General features: G+C 46.3%; 1 protein-coding gene across 1 annotated transcript; it reads right to left on the reverse strand.

Annotated features, from left to right (window-relative positions):
• Positions 1–6132: 6132 nt before the first annotated feature.
• On the reverse strand, positions 6133–16381 carry ptafr (platelet-activating factor receptor). The gene is made up of 2 exons (XM_080211508.1): positions 15924–16381; positions 6133–7314 (listed from the first exon to the last, which is right to left on the reverse strand). The coding sequence occupies exon 2, from the start codon at positions 7257–7259 to the stop codon at positions 6198–6200; it is 1062 nt and encodes a 353-aa protein (XP_080067634.1). The 5' UTR covers positions 7260–7314; positions 15924–16381; the 3' UTR covers positions 6133–6197.
• Between the last annotated feature and the right edge of the window lie 2232 nt (positions 16382–18613).

Genomic DNA, 18613 nt, shown 5'->3' on the forward strand with positions numbered 1-18613 from the left:
CAAAGGAGAAGTTCTGTGAACTGCCATAACTGTGCACCATTAGTCATTGGACTTCCCCCAACTCGACACAGTGGTACTGTGGTTAGCACAGCTGCCTCACAGTGCCAGAGAGCCAGGTTCGATTCCAGGCTCGCTGTCTGTGTGGAGTCTGCACATTCTCCCCACGTCTGCGTGGGTTTCCCCCAAAGTGTTTCCTCCCACAGCCCAAAGATGTGCGGGTTAGGTAGATTGGCGATGCTATAATGACCCGTAGTGCAAGGGGTACTAGCAGGGTAAATATGTGGAGTTATGGGAACAGGGCCTGGGTGGGATTGTGGTCGGTGCAGACCTGATGGGCTGAATGACCTCCCTCTGCAGTGGAGGGATTCTATGATTCCATGAAGTTCGATGTGGATGTTGTTGCAGTGCACTCTCTACTTGGAATAGCTTGTTCTGTGGGAGATGTATCTCTTACATTCCCAAGACATTCTCTCCCACCACTGCACTGAACTAATATTGACAATAGCTGACATTCATTTTTCCTGCATGTGCGGCGTTTTGCAACTCTTTTGCTCAACAAGGAAATGTTGAGATAAATTGCATGAAGTCAGTGGATGATTCAACAAGTTAGGCAACATCTGCGGAAAGGGGAACCGTTTCCAAAGAGAATTCTGGATAAGCGTTTGAAGGGAGAACAATCCTGCACCGGGGGAAAGGGCAGGCGAAGTGGAACTATAGCTAACTTGCTCTTGCAGAGAGCCAGCATGGGATTGACAGGCTGAGTGGTCTCCTGTAATCATTTTATGACTCTATGGGCAGACTTTTACATTCCCCCAAAGGCAGGTTCTGAGGTGGGGGTAGGTGGGTTCTGAGTGTAAAATTGAATGGGCAGGATTTTTCCAAGGAACAGACCTTCCCAAACCCAGACACCATTTCACACTTGGCCTGACAGGACCTCACCAGGAAAACTGCCCATTCACCGATTAAAGTAGCCAATTAATGGCCTTCATCTGCCCAGCCTCAATTTTTTGTGTTTGTCATTTGAGACATTAATGTCCTGCGATGGTCAATCATGCACACCTTGGATGCACGTCAGTTCCATGTTATAGGAACATAAAAAGGACAGAGGAACATAGGAACAGGAGTAGGCCATTCAGGCCCTCGAGCCCACTCCGCCAATCAGTAAGATCATGGCTGATTTGTGGCCTAACTCTATGTACCCGCCCTTGGCCCATATTCTTTGATATCTCTGCTCTATAAAAGTTTGTCTCAGACTTAAACCTAACAATGGAACCAGCATCCACTGCCATTCGAGGAAGAGAGTTCCAAACCTCCCCCACTCTCTCTGCGTGTAAATGTGTTTCCTAACATCTCTCCCAAAAGACTTGGCCCTAACGCTTAGATTGTGGCCCCCAGAGATTGCAGGGACTCTGACCCAAATTTTCAATTCCTCTCTGGCCACAGGGGAGATGCCAGAGGATTGGAGAACAGTTAATGTGGTTCTGCTATTTAAGAAGGGTTGTAGAGATAAACTACCGATCAGTGAGTCTCACACAGTGGTAGGGAAATTATTGGAGAAACTTCTGAAGGAGAGCATCTATCTCCACTTGGAGAGGCAAAGCTTGATCAGGGAGAGTCAGCATGGCTTCATCAGGGGGAGGTCGTGCCTAACAAATTTGATTGAATTTTTTGAGGGGGTGACCAGGTGTGTAGATGAGGGAATTGCAATCAATGTAGTTTAGATAGACTTAGCAAAGCTTTTGACAAGGTCCCATAAGGGAGACTTGTAAAGAAGGTAAATTCACATGGGATACAGGGTAATTTGATAAAGTGGATTCAGAATTGGCTCAGTTGTAGGAGACAGAAGGTGATGACAGAAGGCTGCTTTAGTGATTGGAAGCCAGTGCCCAGTGGCGTACCACAGGGGTCTGTGTTGGGTCCTCTAGGCACAGAATTCTACAGCACAGAAGAGACCCTTCAGCCCATCGAGTCTGCACTGATGCATGAAAGGCCCTGACCTGTCCACCCAATCCCACTTGCCTGTTATTTGTCATTTATATAAATGACATTGAAGACGATGTGGGGCGTAAGTTTACTAAGTTGCAGATGGCATAAAGATTGGCCAAGTGGTTAACAATGAGGCGGAGTGTCTTGGGCTGCAAGAAGATATGGTCAAATGAGTGGATAACTGGCAGACGGAATTTAACCCTGAAAAGTGTGAGATGATACACTTTGGAATGAGTAATTTGACAAGGAAGTACACAATGAATGGTGGGACACTAAGGGAACAAAGGGACCTTGGCGTGTTTGTCCACAGATCTCTGAAAGCAGAACGGCAATTTAGTAGGGTTCTGAAAAAGACATATGGGACACTTGCCTTTATCAATTGAGGCATAGATTACAAAAGCACTAATGTCATACTGGAGTTGTATAGAACTTTGGTGAGGCCACAGCTAGAGTAATGTGTGCAGTTCGAGTCACCACCTTACTGGAAGGCTGTGATTGCACTGGAGGGGATGCAGAGGAGATTCACCAGGATGTGGCCCTGGGATAGAATATTTGAGTTATGAGAGTTTGTAAAGGCTTGGCTTGTTTTCATTGGAGCAGTGAGGGCTGAGGGACGACCTGATTGAGGTGTACAAGACTATGAGGGGCATGGACTGAGTGGATAAGGAGCAGCTGTTTCCCTTAGTTGTAGGGTCAGTCATGAGGGGACATAGGTTCAAGGTGAGGGGCAGGAGGTTTAGGGGGAATGTGAGGAATAACCTTTTTACCCAGAGGTTGGCGATGGTCTGGAATGCGCTGCCTGGGAGGATGGTAGATGTCAGTTGCCTCACAGCCTTTAACAAGTATCTGGACGAGCATTTGGCATGACATTACAGTCAGGGTTATGGGCCAAGTGCTGGCAGATGGGATTAGGTGGGAGTTCAGATGTTTCTAATGTGTCGGTACTGACGCGATGAGCCAAAGGGCCTATTTTGCACTGTATGATTCTATGATTCTAGACTCTTTAGCTAGTGATGGCTCGTGAGGTTTAGTTCAGACAGGAGACACCAAAGGCCTGGGATGAATTGCAGAAATGCTCCTAATACATGCCTGTGGTGGGGAAAGTGACGCTACACCAGACTGAGTAAATGCCACAAAGGCACATTTAATATTGCAATTCTGAAGCCCACTGCCTCCATTGTACATGTGCTTATCGGAAAAACAAACAGAAGCTTTCTAATTTCCTCAACACAATCTCAATGTCCAATATGGGCAGTAAATTCTTACAATCACCAAGAAGAAGTTCTGTTGTACGTTCACTGAGCTAAGCAGGATTTGTACTCAAGCACATGACCTCAAATTAAGTACAGTAAACATTCCCTCACAGGGGATTTTTATTCAATAACCTGAATTACTATCCAGAAGGAAAGATAAGAAGGTACCTTCACAGCTCTGATAAGGGAAGGACATAATGGGAGATTTGAATTTAGTTGAATCTCAAAGTGAAAAGAGGCCATTTGGCCCATCAGGCCTATACTGGGGTGAGTCATCCAATGACTTGGAGGTCCCTGATCTTTCTCATGATTTGTCCTTTTCACCTATATATGCGATTCCTTTCAAAAGCTACAATTGGACCCGTTTTCAGGAATTGCGTTGTTGTCGAAAGTTTCACACTCATGCCAATATTCTTCCCTTTTATTGAGGAGAGGGGAGGGTAGCCTGGGACGCCAGCTTTACCAGCACCGTTTCTTCACCGGCATACCACTGCGAATGAGAGTTATTGCTGCCAGCTCCCTCTCCTCCTGCCAGTCACTTGGCTCTACGGTAAAGCGGCATCAACAAAGAACCAGCAAAGCTCAATCAACAGTGAGAGGCGCGGCCAAAGCATGAGGACTGTGATGTCCTTCCATAAAATTGTAAATCATAACTAAATATAATGCACAAAATGAAAGAAGGCATCATTTCGTCATGTCTTTTTTTTCCCTCTTGAAATAATCTTCAACACGTGGCAGGAGGTAACAGCTGAGAAAACCTCCAGGCACAACCTTTCATCTCAAATAAGCGGCCTACTTAGATTACTAACCAAAAGGTGCCAAGGCCTTAAAGCACAGGCTAGGTTACCAATTAAATGTCACAAAACCTGACACAATCAGTGGTGAGCCTGTGGAACTCAGGGAGGAGCTGATGCCAAAACTTTGAATGTATTCAAGAGGCAGCTGGATATTGCACTTGGGGCAAATGGGATCAAAGGTTATGGGGAAAAAGCAGGATTAGGCTATTGAGTTGGGTGATAAGCCATGATCATAATGAATGGTGGAGCAGGCTCGAAGGGCCAAATGGCCTCCTCCTGCTCCTATCTTCCATGTTTTTATGGTTCTATCATCATGGGTGTTAGAAATCCAAGCTCTTCCTGTGTGTTTTGTGTGAACATGGGGTGGGACTTTATGGCCTCCAAAAACTGTAAAATCCTGCCCGAGGTTAATGGACCTTCCCATTGTCCGTCCCTTGCCCACTCCGATTACCATGGCAGGCGGGGCAGTAAATTCCCAGCCCCACCTTTCTGACAGCCAACTTTGTGAATTGAACAGACATTTACCTGGTCTCAAAAAGATCCTGTTACTGTTAATGCAAGGATTTATTAGCCGACATTTTTCAAGTCAATGATACTGATCTGTTACTTTCGAGGATAAGCTGACTGATTGCGTCTCTAAGATCACAAGATAAACCAAACAACTTCAATAATTTGGCAAAGGAAGCAATAAAAACCTGTGTGAAAAACGCAGTTTTTGGTCATCGCGCTGGAATGTGGAGCGTTGATTATTTTCTATTGCACAGGGTAGAAATTTCTGTAAACACGCATGCTGCATTTCTGCTCTTTGTTAGCTAGTTTAATGACTGTCTAACCAATTTGCTGCGTAAAGCTTAAATAAAATCGAGGGTGGGATTTCCTGGCCCTTCCAGCCAGTGGGATCATCCGGTGCTGCCAAAGGTGACTACACCCCACCACCCACCATGGTGGGTTCCCTGGTGACTGTACAGGCGAGCCACAAAAAAAATCACCAGAGGCTTAAACATCCCGCTACTGGCGGGATTAAGTCACTTCTTCTGACCTACACTGACTTCCTATCCTCCCCGTGCATTTGATAACCTGTCCTTGTCTTCAAATTCCTCCATCCCCTCATAGCATCCCCTCAAATCTCCTGCTTTATCCTCCTTTTATTTTTTATTCATCTGTGGGACATGGGCATCGCTGGCTGGGCCAGCATTTATTGCCCATCCCTAGCTGCCCTTGGAGGGCAGTTGAGGGTCAACCCCATTGCTGTGGCTCTGGAGTCACATGGAGGCCAGACCAGGTAAGAGCGGCAGATTTCCTTCCCTAAAGGACATTTGTGAATCAGATGGGTTTTTCTGACAATCGACAACGGTTTCACAGTCACCAGTAAAAGAACAAAGAACAACACAGCACAGGAAACAGGCCCTTCGGCCCAACAAACCCATGCTGCCATTTTAACATTCAGTGAGTGCCTCATTCCAATCCTTCTTCTACCTATGACTTTTGTCTACACCTTAAGTAGGTTCTTAATTCCAGATATTTTTTATTGAATTCAAATTCCACCATCTGCCGTGGCTGGATTCGAACCTGGGTTCCCAGAACATCAGCTGAGTTTCTGGATTTATATTCTAGCGATAATACCACTAGACCATCACCTCCTCGCATTCCATATTCTCTCTTCCGTCCTTCTGCCGTTTGATTCTTGCCTTTCACACATCCCATTTCCCCCTTCATTTCAGCAACAGTGGCAGACGATTCAGTCACCTTGTTCCTGCTGTTTAACTCTCCCTCCTTGAACCCTTAAACCCCTCCACTTCCCCTTTCAATCTTTGAAAAGGCCTTTCAAACACATCCCCTCCGCTAAGGTTCTGGTCAGTACTCCTGATGTGCCCTTAGGTGGCTTGACATCTGCACTGTTAACCAGGGAGTGCCCTGTTTAACACTAAGAGACATTGTGAGCTATTGGTGCCAAAGGCTAAAAAGCATAACCACCAACGCTTCTTTTTTGTTCAACAACTGAAACTGAACAGTTCATCCGTTACGGACACTCTTGCCTCATGGCATCAAACAATATGAAGCTCGTACTCAACTGTAAAGATTAAATTTTTTTTTTAAAAAAATAAAAAAATCTGCAAGTCAGAAAAGTTCAACATGAATTTGGTCCAATGAGAAACTTCACTTATTGATTCTTAATCGTGGCTTGTAAACCCATCTCTCCGTCCAAATTCAGTTCTGAGGACACGGTTCTAATACTCCTCTGAGTGCTCTTCCATTGACTTAGACGCTGTGTCAAGAATCTCCTGAATTTTGTGGTGAGGAAGCAGTATATGATGGGGTCCAGTGTACAGTTCAAGCCCATCAGGCACAGTGTGATCTGATGGGCGTCATTCACCACTCGCCGGAATTCGCAGTCCTCCCTCCGCCACAGCTCCAGCACGGTGAGGGTCCAGGGGCCGTGCACCAGATGGTGGGGGACGAAGCAGATGCAGAAAACGATGATGACGGCGCACACCATGCGGAACGCCTGCTTCTTCACCTTCTCGCTCCTGCTTGGCTGGCCCGATTGGCTGGACAGCAGCTTCAGGATGCACAGGTTGCAGACAATAATTACGAGGAAGGCGATGAAGAAAGCTCCGATTAAGATGAAGTGGATGATGACCACTGGCGTGGACGAGTCTCTGTCATAGCCTTCAAAGCACCGAGTGACATTACCCACTCTGTTTGTCCCCTGACTGAATAGGAACGGGGATGCACTTCCAAAGATTATTAACCAGATGACCAGGGATATAATGAAACCCCGCTTCCTGCCGTCATTCTGGACTGTTTCGATGGGATACGCTACGGCGCAGAACCTGTTGTAACTGATCACCGCCAGAAAGGCAATGGAGCAGTAGGTATTGATAAAAAATAGGCAGCCAGCCACCCGGCAGGGAATCTCGGAAAAGATCCAGTCCCCCTTGTAGCAGTAGTAAGCTATCCAAAAGGGCAGGGTGAGAATAAAAAGTAGATCTGCCACGCTCAGGTTCACCATGAGGATTTTAATCTCGGTCATGCTCTTTGCTGGGGTCATCAGTTTAAAAACCCACAGCACATAGCCATTTGCCAATACTCCGAGTATGAAGATGATACTGTAGACAACTGGGAAGAGTATGTATCTGAATTCAGCATCAATCTGGCAGCTCCTGTTGTTGACCAGGCCAGCGCCAGTGGTATAGGAAGTGTTGTTGTGTGATAAAGTCATCCCTCAGCTTTAGACAACGCAGAAAGTATGAAGTATTTACGAATAGCACTGGAACCTGAAAAGAAAAATTCAGAGGTTGGCCATTTTTAAGTATGATACAAAATGCATTGGTCAGCCAGCAAAACCACCTTCAGAATAGAACCACAGTGTTGTGTTTAATTTTTGTTTTAAATATTGAGCACATACACCATAGAATCACTAAGTTGAGAAGGAGGCCATTTGGCCCATCGAGTCTGCACTCACTCTTCAAAAGAGTATCATACACACCTGCCTTATCCCCGTAACCCCACAAACTTACCATAGCTAATCCTCCTAACCTACGCAGACAGCATGTTAGCACAGTTAGCACTGCTGCCTCACAGTGTGAAAGATCTGGGTTCAATTCTGGCCTCAGGTCACTGTCAATGTGGACTTTTGATGCGGAGATGCCAGCGTTGGACTGGGGTAAGCACAGTAAGAAGTCTCACAACACCAGGTTAAAATCCAACAGGTTTATTTGGTAGCAAATGCCACTAGCTTTTGGAGTGCTGCGCAGCTGGTGTTGTGAGACTTCTTACAATGTGGAGTTTGCACATTCTCCCCATGTCTGTGTGGATTTCCTCTGGGTGCTCTGGTTTCCTCCCACAGTCCAAAAGTGGGTGGGTGAGGTTGATTGGCCATGCTATCTTGACCCTAGTGTCAGGGGATTAGCGGATTAAACATGTGAGCCTCCTTTTTCACTGTGGTGATTTTATTCTATGATTCTAGACATCTTGGGACACTAAGGGTCAATTTAGCATGGCCAATCCACTGAACCCGCACATCTTTGGACTGTGGGAGGAAACCGGAGCACCTGGAGGAAACCCACGCAGATATGGGGAGAACTTGCAGACAGTGACCCAAGGCCAGAATTGAACCCAGCTCCCTGGCACTGTGAGGCAGCAGTGCTAACCACTGTGCCACCGCACTGCCGTGTTTTGACTTTGTTGACAACATTTGCAATGAAATGATTTGATAAGGCAGATTGGGGTTTTTTAGTTAAATGATATGTTTAAAGCAAATTGTATTCCCATAATTTCCTTTTGTTTAGAAAAGGATTCCACGAAAAATGGTTAAAACACAGCTTTTCCATAAAAACAATATCTTAGGCTTATCTGCCTATCTCAATAATCAGTCAACAGTTCACACTCATTATCCCTCGGTGCTCAGCCAGAACTGAGTGGTTTCAATTAAAGTTGTGAATACAAATGTGAAAGCAGGAAAACCAAGACACACACAGTCTGTCCCATGCCCAGAACCTCCGCTGGCCCGTCAACTTCCAACCCCAAACATCCCTTTCTTCTCAGACCTTCATTGCCCCTTCCCCACCCTTCTCCCTTCACCCCACTATTCCCAGCTGCAACTTGAACCCTTTCTGTCCCGTCCTCCCTGCCTAAACTTCTCTGGGGAGTCCTTGTTCAAGATTCTGTTAAGGTTAATGTGAGGTTCAGTCAGCAATTAAGGAGGCAAATGCAATGTTAGCATTCATGTCGAGAATACAAGAGCAGGGATGTACTTTTGAGGCTCTGGTCAGACCCCTCTTGGAATATTGTGAGCAGTTTTGTGCCCCGTATCTAAGGAAGGATGTGCTGACCTTGGAAAGGGAACAGAGAAGATTCACAAGAATGATCCCTGGAACGAAGAGTTTGTCGTATGAGGAACAGTTGAGGACTCTGGGTCTGTACTCGTTGGAGTTTGGAAGTATGAGGGGGGATCTCATTGAAACTTCCAGGAGGACTGGATAGAGTCGATGTGGAGAGGATATTTCCACTAGTAGGAAAAACTAGAACCAGAGGGCACAACCTCACACTCAAGAAGCAATCCTTTAAAACAGAGATGAGGAGGAATTTCTTCAGCCAGAGAGTGGTGAATCTGTGGAACTCTTTGCCGCAGAGGGCTATGGAGGCCAGGTCATTGAGTGTCTTTAAGACAGAGATAGATAGGTTCTTGATTAATAAAGGGATCAGGGGTTTTGAGGAAAAGGCAGGAGAATGGGGATGAGAAAAATATTAGCCATGTTTGAATGGGCCAAATGGCCTGATTCTGCTCCTATGTTCTATGGTCTTATGGCACTCCTTCTTTGGAACCCTCTTTCAAATCTATCTCTTTGACAAATGTTGTAGTCACTCCTACTGTCTGCATTTTTGGCTTAGGATTCAATCTTTCCTTACACAGAAATCGCCTAGGGACTTTTGTTTCTGTGTTAAAGATGCAACATAAGTGCAAATTGTTGTTATCTTGATTGAATTACATATCAGCCAGACGTTAACTCATGTTCTGTACATTCATTGTTGCCTGGGAAATAGAGCAGCTCAGGGTCGCGCAGCCATTGTTAGAGTTATTGCTCTCATAACTTTATCCCACACTCAGGGTCACACGACTCTATTCCTTTAAAGGAGCTACGCTCCAACATGCATAACAGATATCTATGACTCAAACTACATAAGTAAAATAGTTAATCTCATCATCATCTGATGCTGTTCATATGGGTAGCTTGATACAGGCAAATTGGCTGCCATTTGGCCTTTCTCGCAGGAAAATAGAATACATAAGAAGGGAAATCTTGCTCAACTGTACAGGGTGTCAGTGAGACTACACCCAGAGTAAAAGGGGATTTATTTGCTTGGAAGGCAGGTCAGAAAATGTTGGGTTCGGTTGATTTCTGGGATGAACGGGGTGTCTTGTCTTGGGAGGCACGGTTGTGCAGTAGTTAACACTGCTGCCTCATGGCTCCAGGGACCCAGGTCCAATTGCCTGTCACTGTCTGTGCCGAGTCTGCACATTCTTCCTGTGTCTGCGTGGGTTTCCTCCGGGTGCTCTGGTTTCCTCCCACAGTCTGAAAGACGTGCTGGTTAGGGCGCATTGGCCACACTAAATTCTCCCTCAGTGTACCCGAACAGGCGCCAGAGTGTGGCGACTGGGGGATTTTCACAGTAACTTCATTGCAGTGTTAATGTAAGCTGACTTGTGATACTAATAAACTAATAAAAAGGTTGAGCGTTCTGGGCATACGCCTCATTCTAGTGAAGAATGACTAATGTTCTTATTGGAACATAAAGATTCTGACGAGCGTTGACAGGACAGATGTTGAGAGGCTGTTTCCCCTTCCTGGGGAATAAAAATCAGTTTCAGATAAGGTTTCAGACAGAGATAAAGACAAATTTCCTCTTCTAGAGGATTGTTAGCCTTTAGGCTTCCATATCCCAGAGAGCAGTGAAGGTGGGTCACTTGAAACTAGGCTGGACAGATTATTGATTTATGAGTCAGCCAGAGGGGGACAGACAGGGAGTGGAGGTGAGGTCAAAACCGGTCATGGTCCTATTGAATCAGGGAACAAATTGCCCACTCCTGCTCCTATTTCTTACACTGTCATGTTCTTATGTTTCCTATGTAACAACAATGACCACACTTCAAAAACTATTCATTTTCTGCAAAGTGCTTAGGGACCTTTTGTTCAGGGTTTTCCAGTCCCGCCATAATGGACCAGCAGGTGGTTAGAGGGTTGGGGGGAGAGGGGTGGGGGTGGAAGGGTGATGTTTGGTGGCCAGGGTGGTTGCGGGGGAGGGGGGGGGTGCAGGGGCAGGGGTGGTGGGGGCTGGTGGGGGCTGTTGTGACTGACCAGCCAAAGGTTAGGACCAGACAATCCTGATCATCAGTGGGACCAGACAACCCTGGCAGCAGGCGAGTCTGGAAAATCCCACCCTCCTGAGTTTGTGAAAGGCATCATCATAAACACATGTCTGTTCTTGCCTTCCTATACAACAGACCTGGTATATCAGGCCCACAGTTATAGAATCCTACAGTGCAGAAGGATACCATTCAGCCCATCATGCGCACTGACCCTAACCCCATGCATGTACCCTAGCTAGTCCCCCTGACACTAAGAGGCAATTTAGCATGGATAATCCATCTAACACGCACATCTTTGGCATAAGGTATAGTTTATCCTTGATCCATACTGATGGTCATTGGCAGAATACCCTGTCAGTCACACGTCAGATACAGTCTACTGAACCCGGTCCAGACAGAGAGGGGATGTTGAGGAGCCAGCTAATGATAGACATTTATTCATTATAACGCGAGATCCTGTGAAAATAGCCCTCAGTGTTTGCTAGTGAACAGAGTGATCAAACCAAGGCTATTCCACTAATGAAACCACATTCAATCCAGCATTTTCTGATTGCAGACACTTTATTTTTGACTTGAAAGTACCTATTTGCTCACAGCTGACTTCACCCAATTATTTGACTTGAATTCAGCAGAGAATATAAAACGTAAATGTTAGAAGCTTAAGCTGCTGTAGCATCATTAACGACTTAAGCTTTTGTTAAATTAGAAGGAAGCTTCATTGCAAAAAGTGAATTGGAAAGCGTGGGTACTTTAGTTTGCTGTTTTTTTAATTTCATTTGTGGGACACGGGCGGCGCTGCCTGGCCAGCATTTATTGCCCATTCCTAGTTGCCCTTGCTCAGAGGGCAGTTAAGAGACAACAACATTGCTGTGGCTCTGGAATCACATGTAGGATTTCCTTCCCTATAAGACATTAGTGAACCAGATGGGTTTTTTACAACAATGTTCCATGATCATCAGTAGTTTCTTAATTCCAGGTTTTTTTTTATTGAGTTCAAATTCCACCATCTGCCATGGCAGGATTCGAACCCATGTCCCCAGAACGTTAGCTGAGTTTTTGGACTAATAGTCTAGCAATCTACTAGGCCGTTGCCTGCCCTGGAAGCGACTCACATTGCACAAACCAAGAATTCCAAACTGCAGCATCCTTAGAGCACCCAAAATTCTCTTGCCAAGCGACTGAATTAACCCACCCCCCACCCCGACTCCCTGGCTACTGAATAAGGTTGGACCAGGTTGCTTGTCACCTCAGCCTCCTATTTGATCTTGAACCCCACGGGGGGGATTTTCAGGTTGAGTGTGAGTGGCCACACTCACCCTGAAACCAGACAATCCCACCAGAGGTCAATGGACCTTTGCATGGCCTGCTCTTGGTCTGCTACGATCCCCATGGAGGGCAGGACAGGAAATCCATCCCCATATCTTCTCCAACACCGACTTCCTACTTCCATCTTTATCATATTGTCCATGACCACTTTGTATACTTACTCCCTCAGATATATGAGTAGTTGACAGACCAGTTTAAACGTGCGCAGGGGATTTATTTACAGTGCTCCACACTTCCAGCTTTCACATCCAACTCTTTCTGCAGTTTGCTTACTTTCCTCTGAGTCCACAACCAATCAGGCACAGTCAGCATGGGTGGCCAGTGGACAGCATTGCTGCCTCACAGCACCATAGACCTGGGTGCGATTCCAGGCTCGGGTCACTGTCTGTGCAGAGTTTGTACATTCTCCCTGTGTCTGCGTGGGTTTCCTCCGGGTGCTCCGGTTTCCTCCCACAGTCTGAGAGGTGTACTGGTTAGGTGCATTGGCCATGCTAAATTCTCCCTCCGTGCACCCGAACAGGCGCCGGAGTGAAGCGACTAGGGGATTTTCGCAGTAACTTCATTGCAGCGTTAATGTAAGCCTACTTGTGACTAATAAATAAACTTTCAGCAAACTGCCTCACACAGTCAAACACAGATCAATTGAACATGACATCCACCCTTACCTCAATTCATCAGCGACCAAAACTCACATCCATACTTCTGTTACCTCCAGATTCCAAATGCTTTCCTTGCCACTCTCCTATATTTCACCCTCCTGCTGCCCATTTCCTAACTCACCCCATGCCCCACTCACCCACTACCTTGCCACTTACTGAATTCTATTGGCTCCCAGTTAAGCAATGCTTCAATTTAAAAATTCTCAGCCTTGTTTTCAGATCCCTACGTGTCCTTGTTCCTGTTTGTCTCTATAACATCCTTCAGCCCCAGAACTCCAAGAACTCTGCACTCCCCCAATACTGGCTTCTTCTGCATCTTTGAATCCCTTCACCCACCATTCGTAGCTGCCTCGATCTGAAAGCCCCTCCCTAAACCTTTCCACCTCTCTCTCTCCTCCTACCTCTTTGACCAAGCTTTTGGTCATCTGTTCTATTATCTCCTTCAGAGACTCAGTGTCAAATTCTGTCTGAACACGCACCTGTGAAATGTTTCAGGGTGTTTAATAAGTTAAAAGTGTTAGTTGTCTTTGTAGAGAAGTCAAGGAATTCCAACAGTACTGGAGAAGGCCATTTGGCCCATCGAGCCTGCCAACAACAATCCCACCCAGGCTGTATCCCACATATTTACCATGCTGATCCCTCTGACACTAAGGGCAGCACGGTGGCACAGTGGTTAACCCTACTACCTCACAGCGCCAGGGTCCCGGGTTCAATCCCAGCCTTGGGTAACTGCCTGTGTGGAGTTTGCACTTTCTTTCCGTGTCTGCGTGAGTTTCCTCCCACACTCCAGAGATGTGTGGGTTAGGCTGATTGACCATGCTAAATTGACTCTTGGTGTCAGGGCGATTAGCAGGGCAAACGCGTAGGGTTATGGGAATAGGGCCTGGGTGGGATTGTGGTCATTACAGAACTTGGTGGGCCAAATGGCCTCCTTCTCTACTGGAAGGATTCTATGCAAATTCAGCATGGCCAATCAACCTAACCTGCACATCTTTGGACTGCGGGAGGAAACTGGAGCATTCGCAGGAAACCCACGTGCAGACACGGAGAGAAGGTGCAAACTCCACACATACAGTTACTGAGGTCGGAATCAAACCTGGGTCCCTGGTGCTGTGAGGTAGCAATGCTAACCACTGTGCCACTGTACCATCCATTCAAGTAACATGCAAAATGTGAAAGCAACATTTCCCTCTGATCCCCTTTTCTTTTATTGCAGAGAGCACTGAATTCACTTGCACTGACAGCAGTGCAAGATAGAAGGCGAAGGAAGCACGAATGCCCAATGGATGTCTACCAAGGTCACACCATCTCCATAGATGTTAGTATCCATTGAATTTAATTCATTCCCATCAGTGCACTGGCACAGCACAAACTAAAGACTTGGAAAACATCTCTTTTTTAATTCATTCTTGAATCATGGATATTGCTGGCTGGGCTAGCATTTATTGCCCATCCTTAATTGCCCTTGAGGTCATAGAATCATAGAACCCTACAGTGCAGAAAGAAGCCCTTCGAGTCTGCACGGAACACAATCCCACCCAGGCCCTACCCCCATATCCCAACATATTATACCCATTAATCCCTCTAACCTACACATCCTTGGACACAAAGGGGCAATTTCTTAGCATAGCCAATCAACCTAACCCAGACATCTTTGGACCGTGGGAGGAAACCGGAGTACCTGGAGACACAAGGAGAACATGCAAATTCCACACAGACAGTAACCCGAACTGAGAATCAAACCCAGGACGCTGGAGCTGTGAAGCAGCAGTGCTAAACCACTGTGCTACCGTGCCACCCATGTCAACCACTGTTGTGAATGTGGTGAGGGAGATTAGGGCTTCGCTCGGGAGGTCAGCAATCGGGGGATGGGCTCTGCAAGGCCAGCAGTCCGGGGCCACTGTGCACGCGCCGATCTCCACACTGACACATCAGTCCATGCGCAGTGACCCCCTCAGCGCTGTGCTGACAGCCTCTCCAGCGGGAATAGACTCCGTCCCCTGACATTCGGAGGTGAACCCCGCTTGGACTCTCTGCAGTGTCGGAGATTCATTCTGAAAATCCCGTTTAAAAAGAAAGTGGTGGGAGTTACTCCCATTTTCACACGAATTGGGGTTTTTGAATTTTTTGGGGGAGAATCTGGGCCAACACTGCCCAGTGATAAAGGTTGCTCTTTACTGTCTGAAGCAGGCGTCCACATGAGCTTATTTTGGTTCTATCCAACATCCAAATGTATCACAGAGTAAAACAATCTTAAAGAACAAAAGGAGAACATTCGGTCCATCATGCCTATGCTAGTTCTTTGATGGAGTTCTTGAACTAGCTACAATTCACCCACCCACCCCACCGCCACCTCCCTGACATTTTCCCCACAATCCTGCAGGTTTATCCCTTTTCCTGGTTGCCTGATTCACTTTTGGAAATTAAATCTGCCTTCTCTCAGCTTTTAAATAGCTCTCTGCTAATCAGGAATTTCAATTTGACTGGTATTCTTTCCCTCCTGTGCCCAGGAGCGTTGGGATAATCGTCATGTCCCTGCTGCCGAGATAAGCCGACAGTTTCCTTGAAAACATTCACTGAATGTCCCTGGAGATCCCGAATTCCTGGCGCAGTGTTTCTATGTTTCCCCAGAAACATTTCCAAATGTCTAAACAAATGCATTTGGGTGAGGCGCTATGCGAGTTTTCCATTGTGTTGGAGAGTTGACATCTCCCTGATTAACATGATCCTCCCTTCCTCAGCGTGGTGCCTCCTGGAGTGTGCCAGAACAAGCCGTGGAGAAGAAATCCATCTTAATTAAAACGTTCAAATACTGCTATTTAGAAAAAGAAAGGCCAGTTCGCTCTCAATTCGAACTGGCATCATTTTTAACCCTTGCAAGAAAGGAAAGCTTTGTTTTATTTTCCCCCCCGTGGGCTGTTTACTGTTAAAAGAAAATAATGTTCACTCAGTCAACATTAAATTCAGAGGGTCTTATCAGTGTCACAGCCAGATGTTCCGACAAATGCAGCAAACAATTGAAAACACTCACCTCTTCCCTGTAAGCTGCCCCAGTGGCAAATCAGGACTCAGAGCCTTCAACAGCTCCTCAAGTACATCGACCAAAGTGTGGGAGAACTCCAGTGAGAATTACAAACTTCTGGCGCAGCATCGCAGTAACAGTGTGTGCTAGTCGTGTACGAGAGAGTATTTCCTGCTTTGTAGTTGCTTGGGCAAGGTGCATGATACATGCTCCGAAGAGGAAGTAACCAGGAACGACAGCGGAGTCTTCAAGACTTTTAAATTTAAGTTTGGAGTCAGTGCCAAGCGCAACCTGCGCAGCTTCACTTGTAACAGTAACGCCTGAGTTTTGAAGGAATTGGAAATAACACGATAAAACTTATCTTGGAAGTATTGGGCAGAAGTTTGACGTATTGTTCTTACCGCTTTCCGAAATGCTCTTTCAGAAAACGAAGCCAGAGCAACTCCCCTATTGCTCAAGTTTAAAAAGTCCTCACAGCTCGTCCGAGTTTATACTGATGAATAAGCTTTTGCTATTGCATAGGAGTGACAAAGCAAAGCAGGGCTGGACGTGTTATACGTCTTACGAGGTGCCTTAATCCATGATAGCATAAAGTGTAGATGATGCGTTATTGTTGTAGAGATAATTATAGATAAAATAGTTAGGCTGAATAAGGTGATACAGATTAAATGGAAATGTAATACAAATGAAAATGTGTGTGATTGGACATAATATGGGATAACGAATTAGTGAGATAATTAGGAATAGGATCTATAATCACAGAATCCCTACAATGAGAAGAGGCCAATCAGCCCATCGAATCTGCACCAACTCTCTGACAGAGTATCTTACCCAGGCCCTCTGTCCTGTCCCCGTAAACACAGTAAGAAATCTCACAACACACCTGTCCCCATAAACCCACACATTTCCCATGCCCAAGCCCCCTAACTGCGCATCTATTGGATTTGGAAGGAAATCTGAGGCACCCAGAGGAAACCCTGCGCAGACACAGGGAGAACGTGCAGACTCTGGTTGCTGCCTGGTATGGAAGGACTGGGTTATGAGGAAAGATTGGGTAAATTGGGGCTGTTTGCCTTAGAAAGACAGAGATTGAGGGGGGATCTAATAGAGGTGTATAAGATAATGAAGGGTATAGATAGAGTAAACAGTGGCAGGCTTTTTCCTAGATTGGAGACAAATAGCACGAGGGGCCATGGGCTTAGGGTGAGGGGGGGCGAGGTGTAAGTTGGATGCTCGAGGGAGGTTTTTCACACAGAGGGTCGTGGGGGTATGGAATGCACTGCCAAGTAAGGTGGTGGAGGCAGGCACGCTGGACTTGTTTAAGGTGTACTTAGATAGACACATGAGCGAAATAGGGATGGAGGGTTATAGGAGACTGTTTTAAATAAGGATCAGAGCCTTGGGACGTTCCTGGAAATCGACTGTTACGTGTGTTGATGTTTTTCTCTTTTACTCCACAGGTGCGTCGGTCCACCTTGTTGTCTAACGAGGGGCATGCACACGGTGGGTCGTGCGTGGGCTGCTCTTGGATGTTTCAAGAGTAGCCTAGTACTTTGCGTCGTTAGTGTACGCTTAAACTGGACCAGCAGATGGGCACCATGACAGCTCAGTGACTATCACTGTGTGCTGTGCAGATACATGGATTTGGGCCAGTATCTGTGGGAGTTTGCGCATTCTCCCTGTGGTTGCGTGGGTTTCCTCCGGGCGCTCCGGTTTCCTCCCACACCCCAAAGATGTGCTCTTAGGCTGATTGGTGTAACTAATTGTCCCTAAATTATTCTCCCCTCAATCTGGTTTCCAATGGGGGTACCATAAGCATAGACATGGGTCAAGAGTGGAAGAGGAAAAGCATATTGTTAAAATGGCAGTGTGGGCTCGTTGGGCCAAAGGGCCTGTTTCCTGTGCTGTGTTGTTCTTTGTTCTCTGCACTGTCACCAAGGTGAGAATTGAACCCAGGACCCCAGTGCTGTGAGGCAGCAGTGCTAACCACTCTGCCACCAGCATCCATATCTGAACCAATGAAGTGTGACAAGGCTCCCTCCACAATTCATGGTAGTGGGTCTGGATGAGAGAGGTGGAAATCAGCTGGCATTTCCTGGTCGATGGCATGGTAGCACAGTGGTTAGCACTGCTGCCTCATGACGCCAAGGATGCAGGTTCAATTCCCAGTTTGGGTCACTGTCTGTGTGGAGTCTGCATGTTCTCCCTGTGTCTGCGTGGGTTTCATCCAGGTGCTCCAATTTCCTCCCACATTCTGAAAGATGTGTTGGTTCGGTGCATTGACCCGAACAGGTCCCGGATGTGTCGACTAGGGGAATTTTGCAGTAACTTTATTAGTAGTGTTAATGCAAGTCTTATTTGTGACTAATAATTTCCAGACAGCGTAACTACCTATATATACACTGCTTTTACCACAGTGGCTAATTCTACATGGAACATAGACATAGAACATAGATTCTGTTGTGATTATGTTACTATTGAACTATATTAGTACATGATAATTATTATCCAAAGGTTCTTTCAGTCCATCTTAATTCATCTGTCTGTCCAGGGAGTTCCCAACGCCATCATTCCTTGGAAATTTCCCTGGTGTCTTCACTAATCTTTCTTCCTCATTCCGCACCACATAAATCGTTTATCTCATTGCTGTCTGTGGGATCTTACTTTGTGAAAATTGGCTGCCGAATTTCCTACATGAC

The sequence above is a fragment of the Carcharhinus amblyrhynchos genome, chromosome 24, assembly GCF_965287045.1.
Source record: "Carcharhinus amblyrhynchos chromosome 24, sCarAmb.v2.hapA, whole genome shotgun sequence".
NCBI lineage: Eukaryota > Metazoa > Chordata > Chondrichthyes > Carcharhiniformes > Carcharhinidae > Carcharhinus > Carcharhinus amblyrhynchos.